General features: G+C 45.7%; 1 protein-coding gene across 2 annotated transcripts in view; it reads right to left on the bottom strand.

The window, feature by feature from the left end:
• Positions 1 to 20,184, bottom strand: part of ZNF148 (zinc finger protein 148) — a 40,947-nt gene extending 20,763 nt beyond the window's left edge. The window contains exons 1-2 of one of the 2 annotated variants that reach the window (XM_035571450.2): positions 19,569 to 20,184; positions 1 to 346 (exon numbers count right to left, since the gene is read on the bottom strand). In XM_035571450.2, the coding sequence (XP_035427343.2) occupies positions 1 to 346; positions 19,569 to 19,975 (753 nt within the window). In that variant the 5' untranslated portion in view covers positions 19,976 to 20,184. The remainder of the gene's footprint in view (positions 347 to 19,568) is intronic. The other variant, XM_035571447.2, reaches the window with a different exon arrangement.

Below are 20,184 nucleotides of genomic sequence, written 5' to 3'. Positions count from 1 at the left end.
AGGGACATTAACAGCATACTGCAGCCCTTGAGGAAGTCTATCTTGCGCATCCATGTCATCATCATTTTTTACCGTCTCCTCATGGACCATGAGTTCATCATGTGAAATCATCTCTTGCTGTCGAAGTTCACTCTCCTGTAACACTTCGTCTGTCGCAAGAATTTCTTGGTGTGCCATAGTCCGATCTTGAAGCACTGCCTCTTGCCGATCTCCCGATACTCCGGACTGGTCAGATACTGCACCCATCCCTACCATAGCCCTGGATGACTGCATTTGGTCTATGCCACCACATTTAAGAAATAATCCTCCCAGCTTGTCTTCAATGTTCATTCTTAAGTGCAATAACCTACAAAGAAAGTTTTAATAGTAAACATCTACAATCGGTGCTCTTGCTTCAAGTTTTTACTTAAAAACATTTATAAGACCCCGGTCAGTACTCAGCATACATACATGCACTCCACTCCTAACATCAATATCCGAACAGAAGCGGGGAGTTGGATACCTTGCTTCAACACGAAACGATTCTCCTTTCACACACATGCATGTGTACACCAACGAAGACTTTCAAACAAAAGGTTTATAACAAGGTGCCTGCCGATTGCTGCCAAAATCCTAAGATTAAATGAGACCTAACTCCTCCTCCTCATTCTTTCAAAAAATGTTTTTTTCTTCCCCTTTTTCTCTTTTTCTGCTTTGATTGTCTGAGAAATGCCAATGTCATACTGGTCCAGCTCTCCTTATTTCCTTGTTCTTTACGTGCTCTTTTGTTACAGCCACCCCAGGGCATGCTACAGCTGCAGGAACATCTTAATATCCCCAAGTGAGAGAAAAGAGAACTTTCTGGCTAAGCGTGCACGTCAACGAAGGGCTACAGAGAGGTACAATTTGTTTATGAAAAGGGCAGTCATTTTCACACCCGCTAAGCTGGCGCATTAGTCAGGAAACATTAATTCCAGTCGTGAAGAGCAATACCGGTAGTTACACTGATTCATGATGCACAGATACCGAAGTGGAATATTCCAACAAGTGTCATGGCTTTCTTCACTGTTGTCTAACACAGGGCAGCAGGCCTTTGTGGCTGGCGGTGGCAGCATCTACTTGTCCCCTCCCTGTTTCTCAGGTGATGTGACTTTGCTAGGACAGGACGCAGCCCTCTGGACCTCCCTACACACTGCGGGATGTGCGGCATGGCAGGGCTAAAACTTCTCCTCGGTGTCCCGCATGGGTCCCACCAGCCAGCCTCCTCCGTGCTAGTCCCCAGGCCCCTAACTCCTACCTGCTGCACAGTGCTCTGGTCCACTGCTCCAGACAGACCCACAGACAGACAGACATCCCTCCTGCAACCCTGCCTCGTCCCACAGCTGGCGGCAATGGCTACACAACAGCACAGGGTGGGAGTACAGCACAGCGGAGCTGGACAGCGCAGGGCAAAGCACAGACAGGAGCGTATCTTGGGGACTGCTACGCCAGCCCCGTGGATTTTGTCACATTCAGAATCACAATATAAACAGGATGGTGGTGCTTCACCACTCACCAGCTGCAAATTCGCTCCCCCTAAGCGTGCAGCATGGTCAAGTGCTCCTTTTCCATTCCAGTTTCAAGTCGGAGGCTATGCTTCCTTCCAGCCAGCTCTAGCTGACAGCTCACAACCTGAAGACCCTGCAACTCTGCCCAGAGCTGGCAGGGCCAGCCCCCTGCAAACCCACTGCCAGCCCCCTGCAAACCCACTGCCAGCCCCCTGCAAACCCACTGCCAGCCCCCTGCAAACCCACCGCCAGCCCAGCAGCCTGCCAGCTCGCTCAACGATTGGATCAAACGAGCGTACAGCAAATATTTAAATTACTAGTCTTGGTTTGATTGCTTTCCAAAGCGCTTTCTTCACCAGGAAAATCTTCTGAAAATTCTTGATGCATCTTAAACCTTTGTGAAGATTTGCTTGTACCGAACTACAGGGAGCTCACAAAACATGGAGCAGCCTTTCTGCAGGTAAGATCCTGGCGTACTGGGTAGGAACGCAAGCCACCAGAGAACCAGCTGAAAAAGATCTGGAAGTTCTGCTACATTATACTTTGCTTCAAATACTACTATTAGCTCTTCATCTTCTTCCTAAAGTAAAATTCACTAGTTTTTTCTAAAAAAAACAAAATTAAAAATTCCACGTTAACACCTTCTAGCAGCAACTCATGTCATATAGCACAGAATTGGAACAACATTTGTTCCCATTCCCTATCAGGAGATGTTCCAAATTTCTGACTGCATCATTGAAAAGCTGATAGCCAGCATGGGCTGACTTCTCTGAGTTTCAGCTATTTAAGTGGCACGCCAAAGAAAGAAGCTTTTCAGAAAATTACAGGTCTTTTTAATAAGCCTTCTGCTGCTGCTAGTCAGGAGGACACAGTCACCAAGCTAAATCTGTTTATCTATGACAATGTCATCAACAATTTTAATAATCTCCCTTCCTATGCAAAAAAAAACCCACATTTTAGAGACCCAAAAAAGCCTGTGATGGAAGTAGAAGAGGAAAAATTCTGTTAAGAGCATTTCTGTTTGTTATCTGTCCTTTTTTGTTCTTCTGCAATTTTAACACAAGGAAGTTTGGAGTCTTTCTCCTGATTTTCAAAGCATCTGTCTTCAAGTACAGACAACTCCTTAATGTCGTAAGCAAGCTCAGGTAGTGCTGGGTGACAAGCTTACTCCCAGTTAATCCACTTTATAGTAAGAGAATGGGATTTCACATCTTCAAGAGAAAACTGATGTCTGGTATGCCACACAGCCACCTAGAGACATTCTATAATCCATGAAGTATTTCGGGGAGGTAACTGGGAAACCATACTGATAGTTTCTCAGCAGTAATACAAACAAAAAAAAAACGTGGCATAGCACAAAGGCTGCATTTTTTCTACCAATGCAAGTCTCCCAGAGAGATCTTGCAACAGACCTTAGTGATCCTAAAAGAAAATAAGGGTGAATTTATCATCTGATCAGTGCAGAGGATCCTGTGTCAAGTAAGAAACGCGAGAAGGAACTCAAGTTCTTGAGAATCTGTCTTCCATGGAGTCACTATTTGATAAAGGATGGTGCGAAGGAGCTAAGGTTTCTTAGGTAGGGCATGGTAAATATGTAGAATGAAAGATAGACTCCAAGGAAAATGAGCAGATACATTTATTCGTTTCAGCCTTTATCCCAAGTTTATCCACTCTCAGGATACACCTTACATAGATCATCATCTGCTGTGCTTTTGTTCCATGCTACAGAAACGTGACAGCATAAGCTCAGTGCAGATTCTTTAGAGGAATGGTATGTGCAGGTACTAGGATACAAGAACTCAAGGTGATTTAAGGAAAAAAAAAACAGTATGAAGTCTGATAACACAGTGGCCCTGATCACTCTGCTCAAGCCACTCACGGAAACGGTTGCTCCACATGGAGCATACTGCCGTCTCACCCTGAAGTTAGGTATGAATTGAGGAAATCCTGGATACAAAGCTATTTCCTGGCAGGAAGATAAGCAGACAAATGAAAATAGAGAGACCCGAGCGTTTAAGGCTGCAGAAGAGCTGCTGCTCTCGCCAACAGACATGGGCAGACTCACGGCGTGCAGATTCACAGGGGAGCTGGCAAGACAAAGCAGCTACCCGGAAGACAGTTGAGCACTAGACGGCATGTACTGGTCTCACTAGTGCTCTGAATTGTCAGGGGTAGGGAAACTATTTCATTCTCACCCTGCCGAGTAGACCTAGCAGAGTCACGCAACTGAAAGCACTCGGTTGTTTTCCGATCATGATCTTGAGTCATATCAGCTGCTGGTACAGTGAGCGTGCTGCTTACTAAATCAGGCTTTCAAACATCTGGCTTTTCAGAGAGAAATAACGAGAACTCGTAGCGTATTCTTAGGCTGCGTACTCTAAGTGATGAAGCACGGTGTAAGTCATATGACATCAGGTACTGCTTGAAAAAGAAGAAATACAAACACAAATAAGCTACTAATTCAAATAAGAAGTATCCCAATTGCCACCATCTCAGTGAAACAAGGGTAATTTGTCATCTGACACCTTTTGGCTCACATAAAAGGAATCCCTATCATTTACATTGAAGATGAGGAGAAGTGTTCTTGGAAGAATGACAGTGTGATAAAGAAAATTTAAGTTAAAAGCATTCAAACCGGCTCACTTTACCAAGTCTGCAAAGATTAAATAAATATTTCAAGTGCAAGATGCATCTGTGAGATAAAGATCAACTCATTTTGAGATTATCTTGAGCGAAGTTACAATAACACAAAGCATACACGAATGTACACACGTACCTCCCTTGGCATAAAACATTGTTATCCTTATTGCAGAGATATTTTCCATGGAATTGCAGAACTTTTATTAAGCTCCACCAAATAATCGCATAATTTTAGCATTTTCTTTGAATATATAGCTCCTCAATACAGCAAGAGAAAAAAAGCCATCCACAAAAGCGTTGAAGTATCCATTTTGCTTGGCAGAGATTCTCCAAACCTTTACTTTATGCAGAGCATCTTACAAGAGACATCTACAGGCAAAACTTCCTGCACATGCACGCATTTGGGAAAAAAAAAAAAAAGAGGACAGGGAGGGACTGCATAGGAAAGGTCTCATCAGATCATCTCAGCATCTTCTCTCTTCACACAGTGCTCAGCAGCTGCTCACAGAACATCCACAGCCAGTGAACAACGTTGCTCCTTTTCAAAAGCCGCTGCCCTGCCAAAGCCTACGGCAGTCCTTCAGAACTGTTCCTTTCAGCACCCCTGACATCAGTTTTTCCAGAGATCCCTGGCGCAGCGAGCTGGAGAGCTGAGTGGGAAAGACAATATTCCTATCGAAGAAACAGTCATCTAAACCGCATCAGGGTAAATGAGAAGCGTGACAACCTTTCCAATTCAGAATCAAAAATTACAATACAATCAAAAGAAAACATTAATAGGTAAAAAATAAAAATAAAAAGACTGGTGGGATGGTGGCTGCTCTGCACTGAGGCTGAACAGACCTCCTGAAGGCAGGTGCTACAACTTGTTAGTCACCGGAGTGCCACGCACACTCTGGCACCTTCCACTTCTTTTTCGCCACTTCTTTCCACTTCTTTTTACACCACCTTCTTCCCTTCTTTTCTGAAGCAAGTAGCAAAGGATTATTTAATGATCAGCAAGCACCTAGAGATACTACTTGGGTTCACCTGTGAAATGAATTTTTATGTGCAGTCCTGGATGAAGTTTCTATGGGTAGGATTTAAAAGATTGAGAGATGAAAAAAGTATGTTGGACAATTAAAAACTGATAGACAAGATACAGAAAATCATCTGCATTTAAATATCTATTTGCATAGAGCTAAAGGAGCTACTTAAAAAAAAAAAAACACTGCAAAAGCATTAAGATGGATTTTTTCTATTTGTAAATAATTTCCCATGAAAGTCTCTGCTGTTCTAAGACTTCTGTATCTTTAAGCACTAAAAAGCAAGATTTGGTATATATCCCTCTCTGCTTCTTTCCTATATTAACTTCTCCCTGTACTTCCAAAGCAAACTAGAAAGAAAGAAGATTGAAGGAGACAAGAAAAGAAATTGGTAAAATTCAATTATTTTTCTGGATTGAACCGTAGCTCCTTCTGAAGGCTTCTAACAAAGACTCGAGGAGAAATACCACCACGACATACCGACACCAACTCCCTCTGACCTTGTTTTCCCAGGTTCAGCAACCCGAACACAGAGGTCAGCATGCACAACAGCGATCCTAGCGTGCCCGTAGCAACTCAACGGTGTCCTGATGAAAGCACCCACCTCCAAGATTCCCATCCCAAAAACTGAGACAGGGCTCAATTCAAGGTAGGAAGTGTTTTCAGGGTCACCTTACGCTGGAAGTAGCACAATGGCATTACTTATTTCATCTTTTTGGGAAGTATGCTTTTACTTAGGGTCAGACAAGGCGAGCGTCCTAATGAACAAAGACCTGAAGCTACCAAACATGCATCTGAGCCCATTCCTGCCACCTCCTTTCTTCCACAACAGCCTTTGGAAGAACAAGCCCAAAAAACAAACTGCATAAAGGCTAAAGTGCAAAAAGTACATACAAGAAACTTCAGAAACCAGCAATATTTGGGAATGCCTAGATGTATTATTGCCTCTTGGAGCTCACCTTTATGGCAGAACTACAATGGTTTGTGCTAAAACGTAAACTTTAACGAATGGAAGGTATCTGAATCTACAGAACTCGCTCAGAAGTCAGCCCGGTGCCCAGCCCCTCTCCTGGTGTTCTCGCTGCCTTCGCTGGGTTGAGCAGCGCGACTGTCACCATGCCACCGCGAGTGGAGCAGGACAAAAGGCCACCAGCAAAGCCACCGGCTGTCCTGCAGGTCACAGGGGTAGGCAGGCAGGGAGCACAGGAGACAGGCAAGTGAAGAGGCAGGGAGAAGGGAAAGGGGCCGCTTCTTTCTGCTGCAGGCAGTGCTTAGATTATAGACAAGTGTATGGGGAAACTGCAGCCCGAGTGCGATGTACACATGCAAATGAACGAGGTACAGCTGCCACGCAGACATACCTACGGGCTATGCTAAATTTAGACGTGCAGCGTATATCTATATCCCCAAGGCAGTACAAAAGACACCCGTAATTCTGCAATTCCTAATGCTAAAGAAGAAAGAAATAGCGACGTGGCTTAATAGCACATTAAAAACTACACGTGCCCAGTTCACGTTTTATGGTTAAGCATTCCTATTAATAAAACTGCCCTCAATGCAATGCTCTCCAAAAGAAGGAAGAAACTGGAATTCCACAGGTTCCTAATAGCCATTTCAAAACCCTATCAGATCTTGAAACATGTTGAGGATTTCCACCTCAGAAAAGATACTTAGCGGCATTATTAAAGTACAGATGCAGTCGAATGGAACGGGAAACACAGCTAGCTTTCACCATAGGAAAAGTTCAATTCTGAACATACACGTGGAAAGTAAAAAATACTACCCTCGTTAATGGTTCTAAATAAAGAACATTAAATTAACTTAGGATCCCTTCTCCCTGCTAAGAAAATAAGACACAACTGAAAGATTTTGAAATTACCACGCAAGCATTTGAAAGGATGAATTAAAACGATGACTTGTAAAACAGAAAAAGTGATCAAACATAAATCATTGTGAAAGGGTTCACAGATCATAAAATTAACACATCCTAAAATGTAACACACGATACAAACACTCCTAAGACTTGTTGCACAGCTATTTCCAAACGCCCCGTGTTGCTGAACACGTGCCAGCGCAGGGCCTGATCCCACCCAGACTTACACTCGCGCTGAGCTGTGAATAGTCCTATTACAATCAACAGGATTACTCACCGAAAATCTACTTATTGTGCATAAAATTATCCGTGCATGAAAATCCTTGCCACCTTGCTTACTCTAAATACAGTATTCGATCACGCCCAGCATAACCACGGTCTAACATCAAGCAGGCACATCAAAAGCTCTCCGGACCGTGTCAGCAAAGCCCAGTTCCACTGCAACACCCACAGGGATGTTACCAGTGCAGCAAACATACTTTCCCTATTACAGAAGTCATAGGCAGCATTGCTTTTTATCTAGAGAAAAAGCTGGTTTGCCACTGATTTGGTGGCACTTAATCCTAACCTGATAGAAAACAGGTAGTTTTGAGAATTTGTATCTGGATCTCTACCACTGTGCAGTTAACCCAAAAGAGCAGAATTTCTGCCCTTACAATATGAAACTCAATCCTCAGACGAATTTATACACAGGAAAGAAAGCCCTACACAAAACAAAGGCTAGCCAGCACCTTGTAAGTACTTATGCTCATTTATAACTTCATACCAACTTGTTAAAATTTTGTAAAATTGTGTATATTGCAAGCATACCTCAAAAGCTGAATTTTTGTAGAGGCATTTCAGATAATGTATAGTGCCTTTTTTTTTTTTTTTTTTTTTTTTACAGTGCAGTTGTATGACATAGCTGAGCCAACCTAACCGCTAACTGCCATCGAAAAAGACAACTCTGCTCCCTCCTCCTGGGACACGCCACCCTATGTTTTGTGCCTACCCCAATGCTCATCCAAATACATAATCATTTAAAAGTCCTCCAGCCTGGCAAAAAAAAAAAAAAAAAAAAAAGTTACTAATTTTCTGCCAGGTGAACTCACTGAGTTGGTGTACTGTAAAGAATCTGTCAGATGCAGCTCGAAATAGCGTGGGAGTGGGTCCTTCCCCATACAGCATTCAGAGGCTAACTGGCTCAGCCCTTCCCATATAATTTCACCATGAAAACAAACAGAAAAGGAAAATATGTTGCTTTTTAAAAACTGTGATTTGTTTTTTTTTTGACAAGCCCTTAAGTTCCTTGGAGAAATTCCTGGGTTTCACCACCCCTCTACTATCCGCAAGTATCTGTGAAGCATCTCTTCTTGTCGCTAGCACCATGCTAGTGTTATTTTACAGAAGATGACAACCTGCTGTTGCTATCAGTTACCCTCCTGGCTCAAATGGCAGAGGTCTCTGCATATGTATGTATGTACAACAGCACTTCTGCTGTTTCTTTCCAGATTGATTTTTAAAAATCCTTAAAACATTATACACAACAAGCCCTGGGAGAATACAAGAAGTTGCATGCAAACTTACAGAAGCCAGGGACAGCCACACTTCAGGTACTTTTTGTCATCAGGTTCATCATCATTTGCCTCTCTAGCCTATTGGCTTTTTCATATCTTTTCTTCTTTTTAATTAAAGGACCGTTTGTATTTTTCTACAAAGCACCATTTTGTTCAGCACACTGGATGAATCTGCTCCATATAAGCAGGTAAAGTAGTGAGAACGTTTATAATACCTTTGCTCCATTTGCTGCGATGGCTGAAATGTGTGTAAATGAGGCATGGATGGCAGGAAAGGAAAGTCATGACCACTCAACACTGTCTTACAAAATAGGGTCCTACCTTTGGTCCTTACAGAGGTCTTCTGCAATTCTACAGCTCACAGAGCTCAGTGGAGAGCCACACCAAACACAAATCTTGATCTAACTCCCACGCATCAGTTCCCCAACCATAAAATAAGAATGGAGGTATCCATTTCATTTCCCCGAGGCACACCGAAATACTCGTAAGAATAAGCAGCGTTCAATACAGGTAACCAGGGTGAACTAATCATTTCGTGGTGCTCTTGCTCCTGCAGCCAACACAGCTCCTGGGGGAAGAAGGTGGCATATGCAAGAGGGACAGGTGAGCCCACGCCTGTGGCTTAGGTAACTAGTGCGAGAAGGCAGACCGGAGGGGTTTAGCCTCCCCTGGGACCGAGGCACTGCTCGGAGGGCACAGCCAGCGTGTTTCCAACCCGTCCAGAAGAGCCGCTTTGGTGGAAAATCACCAGAGGAATCTGGGAGCACAGACACAGGGCTGCCATCAAGAAAAGGTAAGCACGACAGGACGACGGGTTACAACCACGATGTTGTAACAGAGCTTGGCTTCGTTTCTCAGCCGTGCCGCTGCTGTTGGGCAAATCTGTCATCTTGGCACATCACCTTCCCCTCCCGCGCTGCCACTTCCTCATCACCGCAACGGGGCCACTGACCTACCTAGGATTTGGGTGCGAAGACAGCAGTAGGAGCTATTCCTGAGGGCCTCACAAACCTCTCCTTCACAAAGAAATATATTCAGTCTGCCTTCCGAGCAGGATTAAGCGGAGCACAGTAAGAGGAGGCATTATGCAATGAGCAGAAAGCAAATTACCGAGCAGCTGCTTAGCCAACAAGCACTATGGATCCTGTACATTCAGAAAGGTAGGGGACTCTGCGGGGGGAAACGCCGTGTTCATGTACCACTAAAGACCACCAGATAATATTACTGCTGGATTAGTAACATAGCAGTGTACTTACACTTAAGATGGTAAACTTACGGTGGCATAGGTGAAGCTCAACGCTGCGATTTTAACATTTGTGTGCTTGACTTATAGCTAGAAACGTTCTTTTAAGTGCATCGTTTTCTTGCCTGAAATGACTTTACTTCATCTTCTCATTCTTTTCTAAAAGGTCATCCACAGGCATTAAAGAAAAATCATAATTACAGAAAAAATTCAAGCCAATTCCCTAGTAAGTCCACGTAGACTAAATAACATTGGACAACATGCTAATGGAAGTATAATCAAGAAGGTTTTGGTCCCAAAACCTTGAAGTTAACAGGGAAAGCTGTCTCAAGAGAATCTGGAGGACATCCCTCATGTACACACATGACAGCAGAAGGAAAACTTTTAGGAAAATACCAACAGTAACCTAAACCACAGGTGAGAAGGACACAAATAACAGACACAAAGCATCTCATGTAGCTCAGACAATATTTATTTCTACATCTTACTTAAGTGGTTGAAGGCATTATTTAAACACTGGCGCTCAGACTGTGAGGGCAAGGAGAATGTTTTGGAATACAGGAATCATTCTCCTAAGCTGCAATTTCAGTTCTAGGATATTGGCATGAGCTAAGTACACATTTTTTCCTTAACTTCATTACAGTAGACTTATTCAGGGGAAGGCTGCATTCTGTGTAACGTCTCGAAAGGATTTGTGAGGGATGCTGCGCTCTCTGTAGCCTGACTTTCCACACAGCGGCACCAGCAAGGAGCATTTTCTCATTTAACCCTGCTGAGGAGGCTGTGCAATATGCCAGTGTAACTTTATTTTTAATGTATATTTATTGCATTTTGGCTGCTTTTTAACCATACCTTTCACCTGCACACAGAACAGTAACCTCAGAAAATCCAATTAGCCAAGAGCATGAGAGAGTGAATCCCTCCTTTACAGAAAGAGGCACTGTGGGCAGACCAGGCGAATCCCCTGCTCTCTGTATTGTTTTTCAGACACCACAGTGTTACCTTCAGTGGGCATCTTTCAAAGCCATCTGCATGGGCCAAAATATCGGACAGAGGCCTCCCGAAAGCTCGGACACACCTCGGTTGACAGCTCCACTCCTCCCCAAAAAAATCAGGTCCTTTCTGGGACCCATTCCACAAGACTAATAGGCTCAGCAACTACAAGGTACTAAACAAAACATAAAGCATAGAAAAAACTAGTTCAAGCTCCAATAAGCTAACCTACCTCACTTCTGCTAATGTAAACACAAGGCACCACACACAACCTGGTATAAAAAATAAACCCATGTAATAATCCCCAGGGAAAGCAGGAGAGAACCACGGGTGGCAGTTGCTCATCCTAACACAGGAGACACTTCCATAAGGCAGTCAGACCCCTCCGAGGTGACAGCGGGATCAGAATACGAAAATAGCAAAGAGGCAACGGTCTCGGTACCATCGGAAGCAGCACCTCAGTCGGTACGTGCTGGTAGCCCTTCCTTCCCTGTGTAGCACGAGGGAAAAGCGAGCAGCAGAGGATCTCGCTAACCATTAGGGAGGCCCCAGACCAGTGGTGAAGGAACATCGATCGTTGTTTTGCAAAGGAGTCAGCCAGTTACGGAGCAGGCACCAAGGAGCAATTTGGGTCCCAGGAACTGGGGACTGTGGCCTAACCCACACCCTGCTTCAACGGCGTAAGGAGAGTACCAAGCACCTTCAGCAGGGGGAAGGAGAGGAGTCAGTACACCAACTGACACGCGTCCGTATTTACAGGCAGCAGGAAATCAGCCAGAGGGGAAGCCGTAGAAACAAATTCATAATTGAGGAAAGTGAGCAACAACTAGGGCACTTTCTTAAAAACCATGGCTGGAACACAAGCAAGTGACAGACCATGTAAAGTTGCCAAGAAAACAAAGAAGTTTTTGAAGAGCACGCTTCTGTACAGTCTGGACTTTTTTTTCCATGTTGCTGCAACAAATCCATCACCTCCGTCCTGATAACCGACATTTGTGGTCGGACTGAATCAACTAAGAACTATTCCCATCCTGCTTACACCAAATACCAGAACTGTAAGTCAGCCTTTTTTTCAGTCTGGCTGATCCTCACTCCAAAGGAAAAAAAAAAAAAAAAAAAGTCGAATCAGGTAATTCCTAAATGCACTGTGCTTCTGCAGCATGTCTGCTTCTCAAGACCAGCCACAACCCCAAAGAAAACTTCCAGGTAATGCCACCTTAGTGCCCCAAAAATTGCACGCGCAGGGAACCTCGCTGACTTCTATCACACTCCTGCAATTACCAGGAACAAAAAGCTTGAAGGTCCTTGATGCCATTAACTCCCAGGCCAACAATTCAGAGCTGCCATCCCTAGCAGGTCTGAAACTTCTGAGAAGCCCTGGTCAAGCAATTCCATGATGAAGCCTAGTCTTAGTAGGATACATTCGATACAATCCCATATTACTGCACGACCAGGAAACCAACCTGTAAAGAAGGAAAATATTCCTACAGGACTTGGGGAAAAGAGAAATCCAGCATGCCCTGTGTTCACGGACTGCTTTCCAGACACTATTTTATTGAGCAACCCTGCTAAGAGACTCCAGCCCTGCGCCCGCTGGTTCCCACTGGGCGATGGCACCAGGAGAAGCCCAAGCCAACTTGTGCCTAACCACAGATGGAAAAGAAGAGCTGCCCGACTTACGAGCAAATGTCAGGCACCTGGCACGTGTAAGTACAAGCGATCCCGTGCCTTCTGGACACGCGGCCATACACGCATTATCAGCACAACTGTGGGAAGCTCCACGCTGCCCCGTGGCACAGAAGGAATGCGAGCTGGGGACGACACAAAGGCTCCCTAAGCAGCGAACTGCAGGGTCACGCAAAGGATTGAGAGATTAGGTTTCGTGCCAATTTCCCCTTCTACAGCACAGTCAACCCCTGCTTGAAGTTTCCTCATATTTGACTCAATACGGAAGACACAGCGCTGAGCAGAGGCTCCTAACAGGCACCAGAAAAGCCCGAGCATGTCTGGTTGGCTTGATCTGCTTTTACCTGTCGGATTAAGAAAACAAGCTCACTGGGTTTGTCTACAAATTGCCATCTAGTCCACGTATTCAAGTGATATATTAAGACAACTGGATGATCATCCTCTGCATGGTCCTTTCCTATAAACATTTTATTCCCTCCCAATCCCTTAATTTCATGTCAAGTACAAATAACCTGTGCTCACAAAAATATATATTTTAAATACATCAAAATTATTTGCTATGAGTCATTTTAAAAGATATTACTGGCAAACTTCATAACCTCTAAAAGGAAAAAGCAAAATTAAAGCCAAGTAGCTTTCCATAACTCCCTTATACCCCCAAACTATCCAAGCTTCCCAGCTCCCCAGCAGACAACCACATAACTTTCCACGTCTTCTTTCTGGCCCACACAAAAACTCAGCAGCGTCTACCTGTCGAGTTCACCAGAGCCAGAGGGAGGTCCTGAGGACAGCAGCCTGATAAAGCTTTCCTTGAGGGATGACGGCAGGCTTCCTCCCACGCAACTTACTCATTTTTGTTCGATATTGTTGTATTCACACAAAGCACCTTTACACCAGATTTTACACCCCCCCCCCCCCCCCCCCCCCCCCAAAATAAAGTGGTTATAAGGTCACAAGAGAAGCTGAAAACCAATATTGTACAGACTCTTCTCGAAGACCTGCAAGTGACCATCATCTCAAACGAAAGTTACACCACATTGTGGTGTCCTCGGGATTGACCTGCTCTGTCTGCAGTGGTCATCACAAAAATTCTCCTGACCCTAAGACATGTACGATTATTTCAGCAAAAAAGGGGCTGCTTGAACTCAGCAATCTTTAGCCAAGAACCCCTTCGATAAAAGAAACTTAGGACACAACACGCAAAGACTTTTAAATTTATTTATAGCTCCTGTTGCGTCCAGAACTGCGCAGCGCTACAGACGACCCAACGTAAAAGCCTGACAATTGTCATCCACCTCAGACGTATTTCATCTGACAGACCCGCATAACAGTGACCTATGTCGGGACTCACCGTGTATGTGGTCAAAACCAGGGGAGAATCGTATTTCAGGAGGTCAGCAGCAGAGATGGTAATTTGCTTCAGAGCACTTTTATTTGAAAAACTCCGAAATCATCCGCTGCATCTGGAAATGCTGTTATAATGCTTACAGACTAAAACATCATCCACGGACATCAAGCCCAGTGCAATGCACTCATTTCTTGGCTTTCATATCCATTTTGCTCCCTCTTCCTCCCCTTTACGAAACTGAAGAATGTTTGCGATGTAATACTTCAGATTCACTTGGTGAAAGCCCGGCTAAATAGCTTGCGTCACCAAAGGACGCCCGCAGAAAGCTGGCGAATGCAGAAATTGCCCGTGTGCTCTGCCCCTTCCCAGGAAACAGCTACAGGTTCCAGCTGCATGCCAGGCACGCAGCGTGCTGCTGGGGCTGGCAAAACTCTCTCCAGTTTACGCCGAGCATTTCTCAGGCGCGGTGACTAAAGCCTCAGGCCAGAGATCATCACGAACAGATGCCAGAAGCGTTTTATGCGTTCACCCATACTTTTTAGGAATAGAACACTAAACTCTTCATTCAAACCTAATCCCGATAAAAGCAAAAAAAATATTTTGACTAATTTTCCAGGCAACCATGTAGAAGTTAAAACTCAGGGAGTGTACAACACATTTGTCTCCCCTTCTGTCTTAACCACTGCCAGTGAACATATGGCTATGTCAAACCCACCCGGCATCACTATTTGTCATTCCACCTCTTGCACTAAGGTAGCATGACCTGGTCACGACGTTACTGGCACTGTAAATGCTGCTAACAGCGGTTTTTACGTCCATGCTGGGGTACATACGTAGTAAAAGTTTGCATGGACTTTATGGGAAATTATTACAACACCACTAAGATACCTGTTAAACTGTTTATGAATGGGCATCTTTTTAGCTTACGGACACGACTGCAGTTTGAAGTCTTTTGTAAAATTGTTTATCGCTCCCATATCTGAGTTTATTTACACAGATACCACAACAGCTTTATGCAATAGTAGTATCACTTGTTGCATCAAGAAATGATTTTGTTTCACAGCTATTTCACAGGCACCTTGTGGTATTTTTTTGCCATGCTAGGCACCTAGACAGTTTATATTCGATAAGCTGTTCATAAATTACACCCTAGTGCTGTTTGCAGGTTGGAATGTCTTCCCACACAGATTTCATTTTATCATCAGACTGTTTAATTCTGCACTTACAAAAATGTTAGCCTAGTCATAAGGAGAGAAGCAGACAGTACTGCCTTAGAGTTTTCTGCACAGACTGTGACGAGACGCAGGTACTACAGTACTAATGTGCCCGCGGAGCGCATCAGTGGCACGCTAAGGCCAGCACGCAGAGCCAGGTGAAGAGCTGTGCCTCGCTGTTCCACAGAAGGGAATGAAATCACGAAGTAACATAAATTAGTAACACATTAACCGTATCACCTTATTTGTGAAAAAGCTGCCTCGCAGTATCAGGCTTAAATACATTAACACACTGACAATATCATAAAAGTACGCTAATAATTACTTCTGAGCAACTGTGATAACAGTCTCTGCATTATCTCCCAGCGTAAAATTCTGACGGCATGGAAGAAGTTATCAGGAGATTCAACCTTTCTGCATGTTGAACTTTCTGCCATCTTTCTAAAAGACGCTGAATTTCCCCTTAGGACACACTTATAACCAAGTCCTGTGAGAACTTATTATGGATTTTTCCAGATACTTTATCCAAAATGCTGAGCATCGGAATAATATATGAAAAAAATCTCTATATGCAGTGAAGGGCAGGCATTTTAATCAGAAATAATACTGGAACACTCACATATGTTACAGTTTTTTAATTTGTGTGATAATTTGTAAGTCAAATAGGTTTAACCTATGTCACTTGTGTAGTTTATGACATTATTGCTGGTGTATAAAATATTCTAATGAGATGATAAAAATGTATATTGAAAAACATATAGTGCACTAATGAACTAAACAGATGGAACTGTGCTTTTAACTGCACTGAAAAGTAACTGGAATGAAGTAACTAAAAGCATTTGTGTAACTGAAAATAAATCTCATGAAAGTCTGAATGGGTTTTCTTTTGTTAGCGGGAAGTTTGCGCTTGGCATACACCCACCTATGCTACAGCCAATGGCTGCTGCTTTCTGACACGTCCTGTCAATCGCTGTCTCAGCTCCCAAAAACTAGTAAGTTAAGTGTGTGTTAAAGTAAGTTAAACTTCACTGCTAGTTCAAGGGTTTCTGCACAGATTCCAATACACAGAAGTGCAAAAAAAATATTCTCATGAATGTCAGTATTCCAGGAAATGCAATTTTTCAAAAACGAATTTGTCCAAAAAATAAAATTAAATTAAAATATGAGTTAATCACTGTAGTGATGCTTCATATGAGCCTTGTAACCTGTTAGAAGCAGACACACACGTCTACTTACATCCGTGGAAGCTTTGTGGGACTTCATTTGTCTTTAGGCACTCAGCTCTGCAGATCAGACTGAGAGCTAAAGGCTCGAATCTATTTCCTTGTAAATTATGTTGATTTGAAAGGTAGATATCATTAAAATGCCAGACAGAGGCAGAAAGAGTGCTTATTTTAAATAAAACATACCTATGATTCTGTGATGCTATTCTCTGTTGGATCCACTTAGAGTAGTCTTTAAAATATTTTCAGTGGCATTTACTTTTCATTCCTTCTCACATTCACCCAGTGGAACAGATTTTTAAGTTTGGAAAACAAGATCAGACACTTTGGTTCCACATTCAAGAACTCCAGAACAATACCAGTAAGTTTATTTGTCAAAGATTTATATGTCACCATTTCTTATTTAACTTTAGTTACTTCACACAAAAATCTATTTCATATTAGAGCCAAAATTAAATCAAGCTTAATCCCAAACGATGCTAAACAATTAAAGCCTTTTTAGATAGATTGAGGCCCACTCACTCCATCAAGCTGCTCGCCACAGACAGGTCTCCCCTTGTAATAATTACAGTGGGACGGCAGCACACATAACGGTCCTCACAGGAGGAAGATTCACAGAGATCCCACAGAGATCCTAGTCACAAAAACATTGCTAATTCTAGCAGCAGATAGAAAAGACAATCCCACTCTGCTTTTCCCCACAATACGAGAAAGCAGCTAAACCTTTCCTCCCTGTTGGTAAATTTAAAATATTTTACCTAAGTCAACAGCCTAACACCTAATACCCTGATCTTCACCATTTCCAATTTTACATCACCAAACCTGTAGTGCAAAGAACCCAGCTAGAAGCGAGCTAAGCTCTTTCAGATGTACTGTTATTATATTTCACTAGAGTAATATATTCTTAATATTCTGGTAATTCAACTCTAACATTACTGGTACATAGAAGCTCTCAGCTGGAAGTAAGAATTTCCAACCCCAGTGGTTTTACCACACCAACTCTCTCTAGAATATACGCATGCTCTACAAAGCTTTAAATCCTCGTACCAATAAACTTAAACACACTGAACTGAAGAGTGAAAATTGTCCTTTAAGAAACTACATAATAGCATTACAGGAGGTTCCTTCAGGTCAACAATTTAGCCTGCAACGTAACCTTTAATGTTCTGAGTAGTTTTTCTTCCAGACAGTACTTTTTTAACCACTGTGGTCTTCACACAGCTACTTACCTACTTAAGATTTCATTTCATAATCCATTATATTAGGGATTTTCCATAAGTAGAATACGTTTGCAATACAACAACAATTAAACACACGTGGGCAAGGAAAACAATAACAGAAACATAGGTTATAAGTGCATCTGTTATCTCAGGCCCTAGCCTGAGGAGCAAAGACAGAATACGTACTTGTACACAGGAAAGCTACATGCAAGGGGTCAGCCTCGTCCTTTTGAGCTTTATTCAGCTCTATGAGCTCACTGCCTACACACGTTTGGGGAAGAAGAACACGCAGACATACAGAAACAAGAAAGAAAACACTTTTGGAAACTGAATACATGCATGCATTCAGCTGAACATTCAGGAGGAAAGGCGGTAAGAATTGCTTTCAGGGAAACAGTGCAACTGAAGAATTAACTTTTTTAGAATTCCCTTTTAACACTGCAACAAGAGCAAGGCTGTCTGCCCCCGCTATGAATCTGACTGCACCCCGTATCAGGAGCCTGCAGATCCCACTGGATCCACGTGTGACCAGGCCTCAGGAGCTCCGGAGCTTCCCAGCCCAGCCCCAGCTCCTGCAGATGACAGCTGTCACCGGCAGCGCCCCAATCCCCAGCGCGGGAAGCGGGGCACCGGGAAACCAACCCCGTCTGCAGGCACGCAACTTTTCTCGTGGCAGGAGAGACTTCAAGTCTGGGTTCGACCATTATCTAGTTTAATTCTGAGTACGGCTTAAGAACGCCTGTAAAAAACGATGTAGGTAAACACTACTTCTCCACCTCTTGTCTTCGCAAGGCACGCATCACCAAACGCATGGAGAACGAGCACAAAAGCTGTCTCGCTTACAAAGAAATCTGATATGGGCACTCCAAAATAGGTAAGCGTGACAGGCCCAGGTATATACTGCCAGCAAGTCTGAAAAGCCTCGCTGAAATCTGTAAGTACGGCAAATAAACAAGGCAACCAAGATCCCACTGGAGACAAAACTACAGCCCCCTGTAATTTTTCTTCCTGGTACCAAAGGCAAAGATGCTGCTGAACAGACGTACAACATCTCTCCCACCTAAAACTTCCTGGACCAGACTGTCACACGTGCACAGGTCACGCTGCCGGCAGACTTTCAAAGCAAAACCAAAGCCACGATCGCTGGGATCCACACGCTTGTCTCCTACCACTGCGCAAAACATCTCCGAGCTGCTCCGCACACTTTGTGAAGGCGAAGCGGTCGGAGAGATGATTTACGTCCGCGACATAAATGCCTTCCCTTTTTACGAGCCAGCTTAATCAAGACTTTGCTGCACCCATCCCAGCTGAGATTGGGCAGGACCCGGGGCAGGGAAGCCGAGAGGGAAAGCTTTCGGAGCCTGGACTCCCCGTGCTCCCGGCCCTCCCCAGCACTTCCCGCCTGGCACTTGTTAGAGGCTCCCGGCACCGCAGAAAGGCCACTTCCAAAAGCTTCCTCCGAGCAGCTGAGCGGCGACTCGGGAAAGGTTATTTAAGAGGGGGAGAAAAAATAAATAAATAAAAAATAAATCAATCTCCACAACTCCGCGCGCTTCACCTGCCTTACACCGGGAACAATGGGGGCGGGCAGGGGGGGATACGGCCACAAGGGGTAGGGGGGACGGGGATGGGGACGGGGTGAGGGGGGACACACGCTGTCCGTCGGTCTGTCGGCAGCTGCCCCGGCTCTTTGTCTGTCGGTCTGTCTGTCAGCCGGCCCCACCGCGGCCTGCGGCGGGGCCCGGCGCGCTGGGGGACGGCTGGGCCGGGGGGCAGCGGGGGGAACCGGGGCGGGGGGACCGTGAGGGACGTGGAGGGAGCCGGAGGGACGGCGGGGAGCCCCCCACAGCCCGAGCGAGCCGCGGGGGGCCTCCCGCCGCCTCCCCCCGCTCCTCAGCCGCCGGCGCGGCCAAGCGCGGCCCATGCGGGCGGGACGCGGCGCTGCCCCTTCCTTCGCCCGCGGCCCCTTCCTCCCTTCCCCTTCCCTCCCCGCCGGCCGGCCCCGGCTCCCCGGCACTTACCGGCCGCGGGGCTGCGAGGAGAAGGCGGGCCGGGGCCGGGGCCGGGGCCGGAGCCGGGGCCGGGGCGGCGGCGGCGGCGGCTGGGGGCGGCTCAGAGCGGCCGCGCGGAGGCCCCGGGCATGGCGGGGCGCGGGGAGGCGGCGGGGAGGCCGAGGGGAAGTTGGCGGCGGCGGCGGCTCCGGCCCCTTCCTGCTCCCGCTCCGGCTCCGGCGGCGCGATCGGCGCCTTCCCCTCAGCCTCCTGCTGGCGGTGACAGCGACAGAGCGCCGCCGCGCCGCGGTGCAGCATGGGAAAGGCGCCCGGAGGACCGCCGCCGTGAGCACCGGGGCCCGGGCGGAGGCCGGCTCCCGGCGGAGGCCGGCCCCGAGCCGCCGAGCCCGGGGCGGTGCCTGGCGGCGGGGTGACATGGCGGCCCCGCAGCGCCTGAGGGGGGGAGGCACGGCCTCGCCGCCTCCCTGCCTCCTCCATCCCTCCTCAAGCCGGAGCCGGGCGCTCGCAGCGTCCTCCAGGCGAAGCCCTCAGCCCCGCTGGATTGCGCGGTGTCGCTCGTTGCCACTAAGCGGGGGCTCCGCGGGGCCGAAGCCGCGGCGTGCGGGAGCTCCGCGCTCAGAAAGAG

Source organism: Cygnus atratus, chromosome 6, assembly GCF_013377495.2.
Source record: "Cygnus atratus isolate AKBS03 ecotype Queensland, Australia chromosome 6, CAtr_DNAZoo_HiC_assembly, whole genome shotgun sequence".
NCBI lineage: Eukaryota > Metazoa > Chordata > Aves > Anseriformes > Anatidae > Cygnus > Cygnus atratus.
This window is presented reverse-complemented; position numbering and strand designations above follow the sequence as displayed.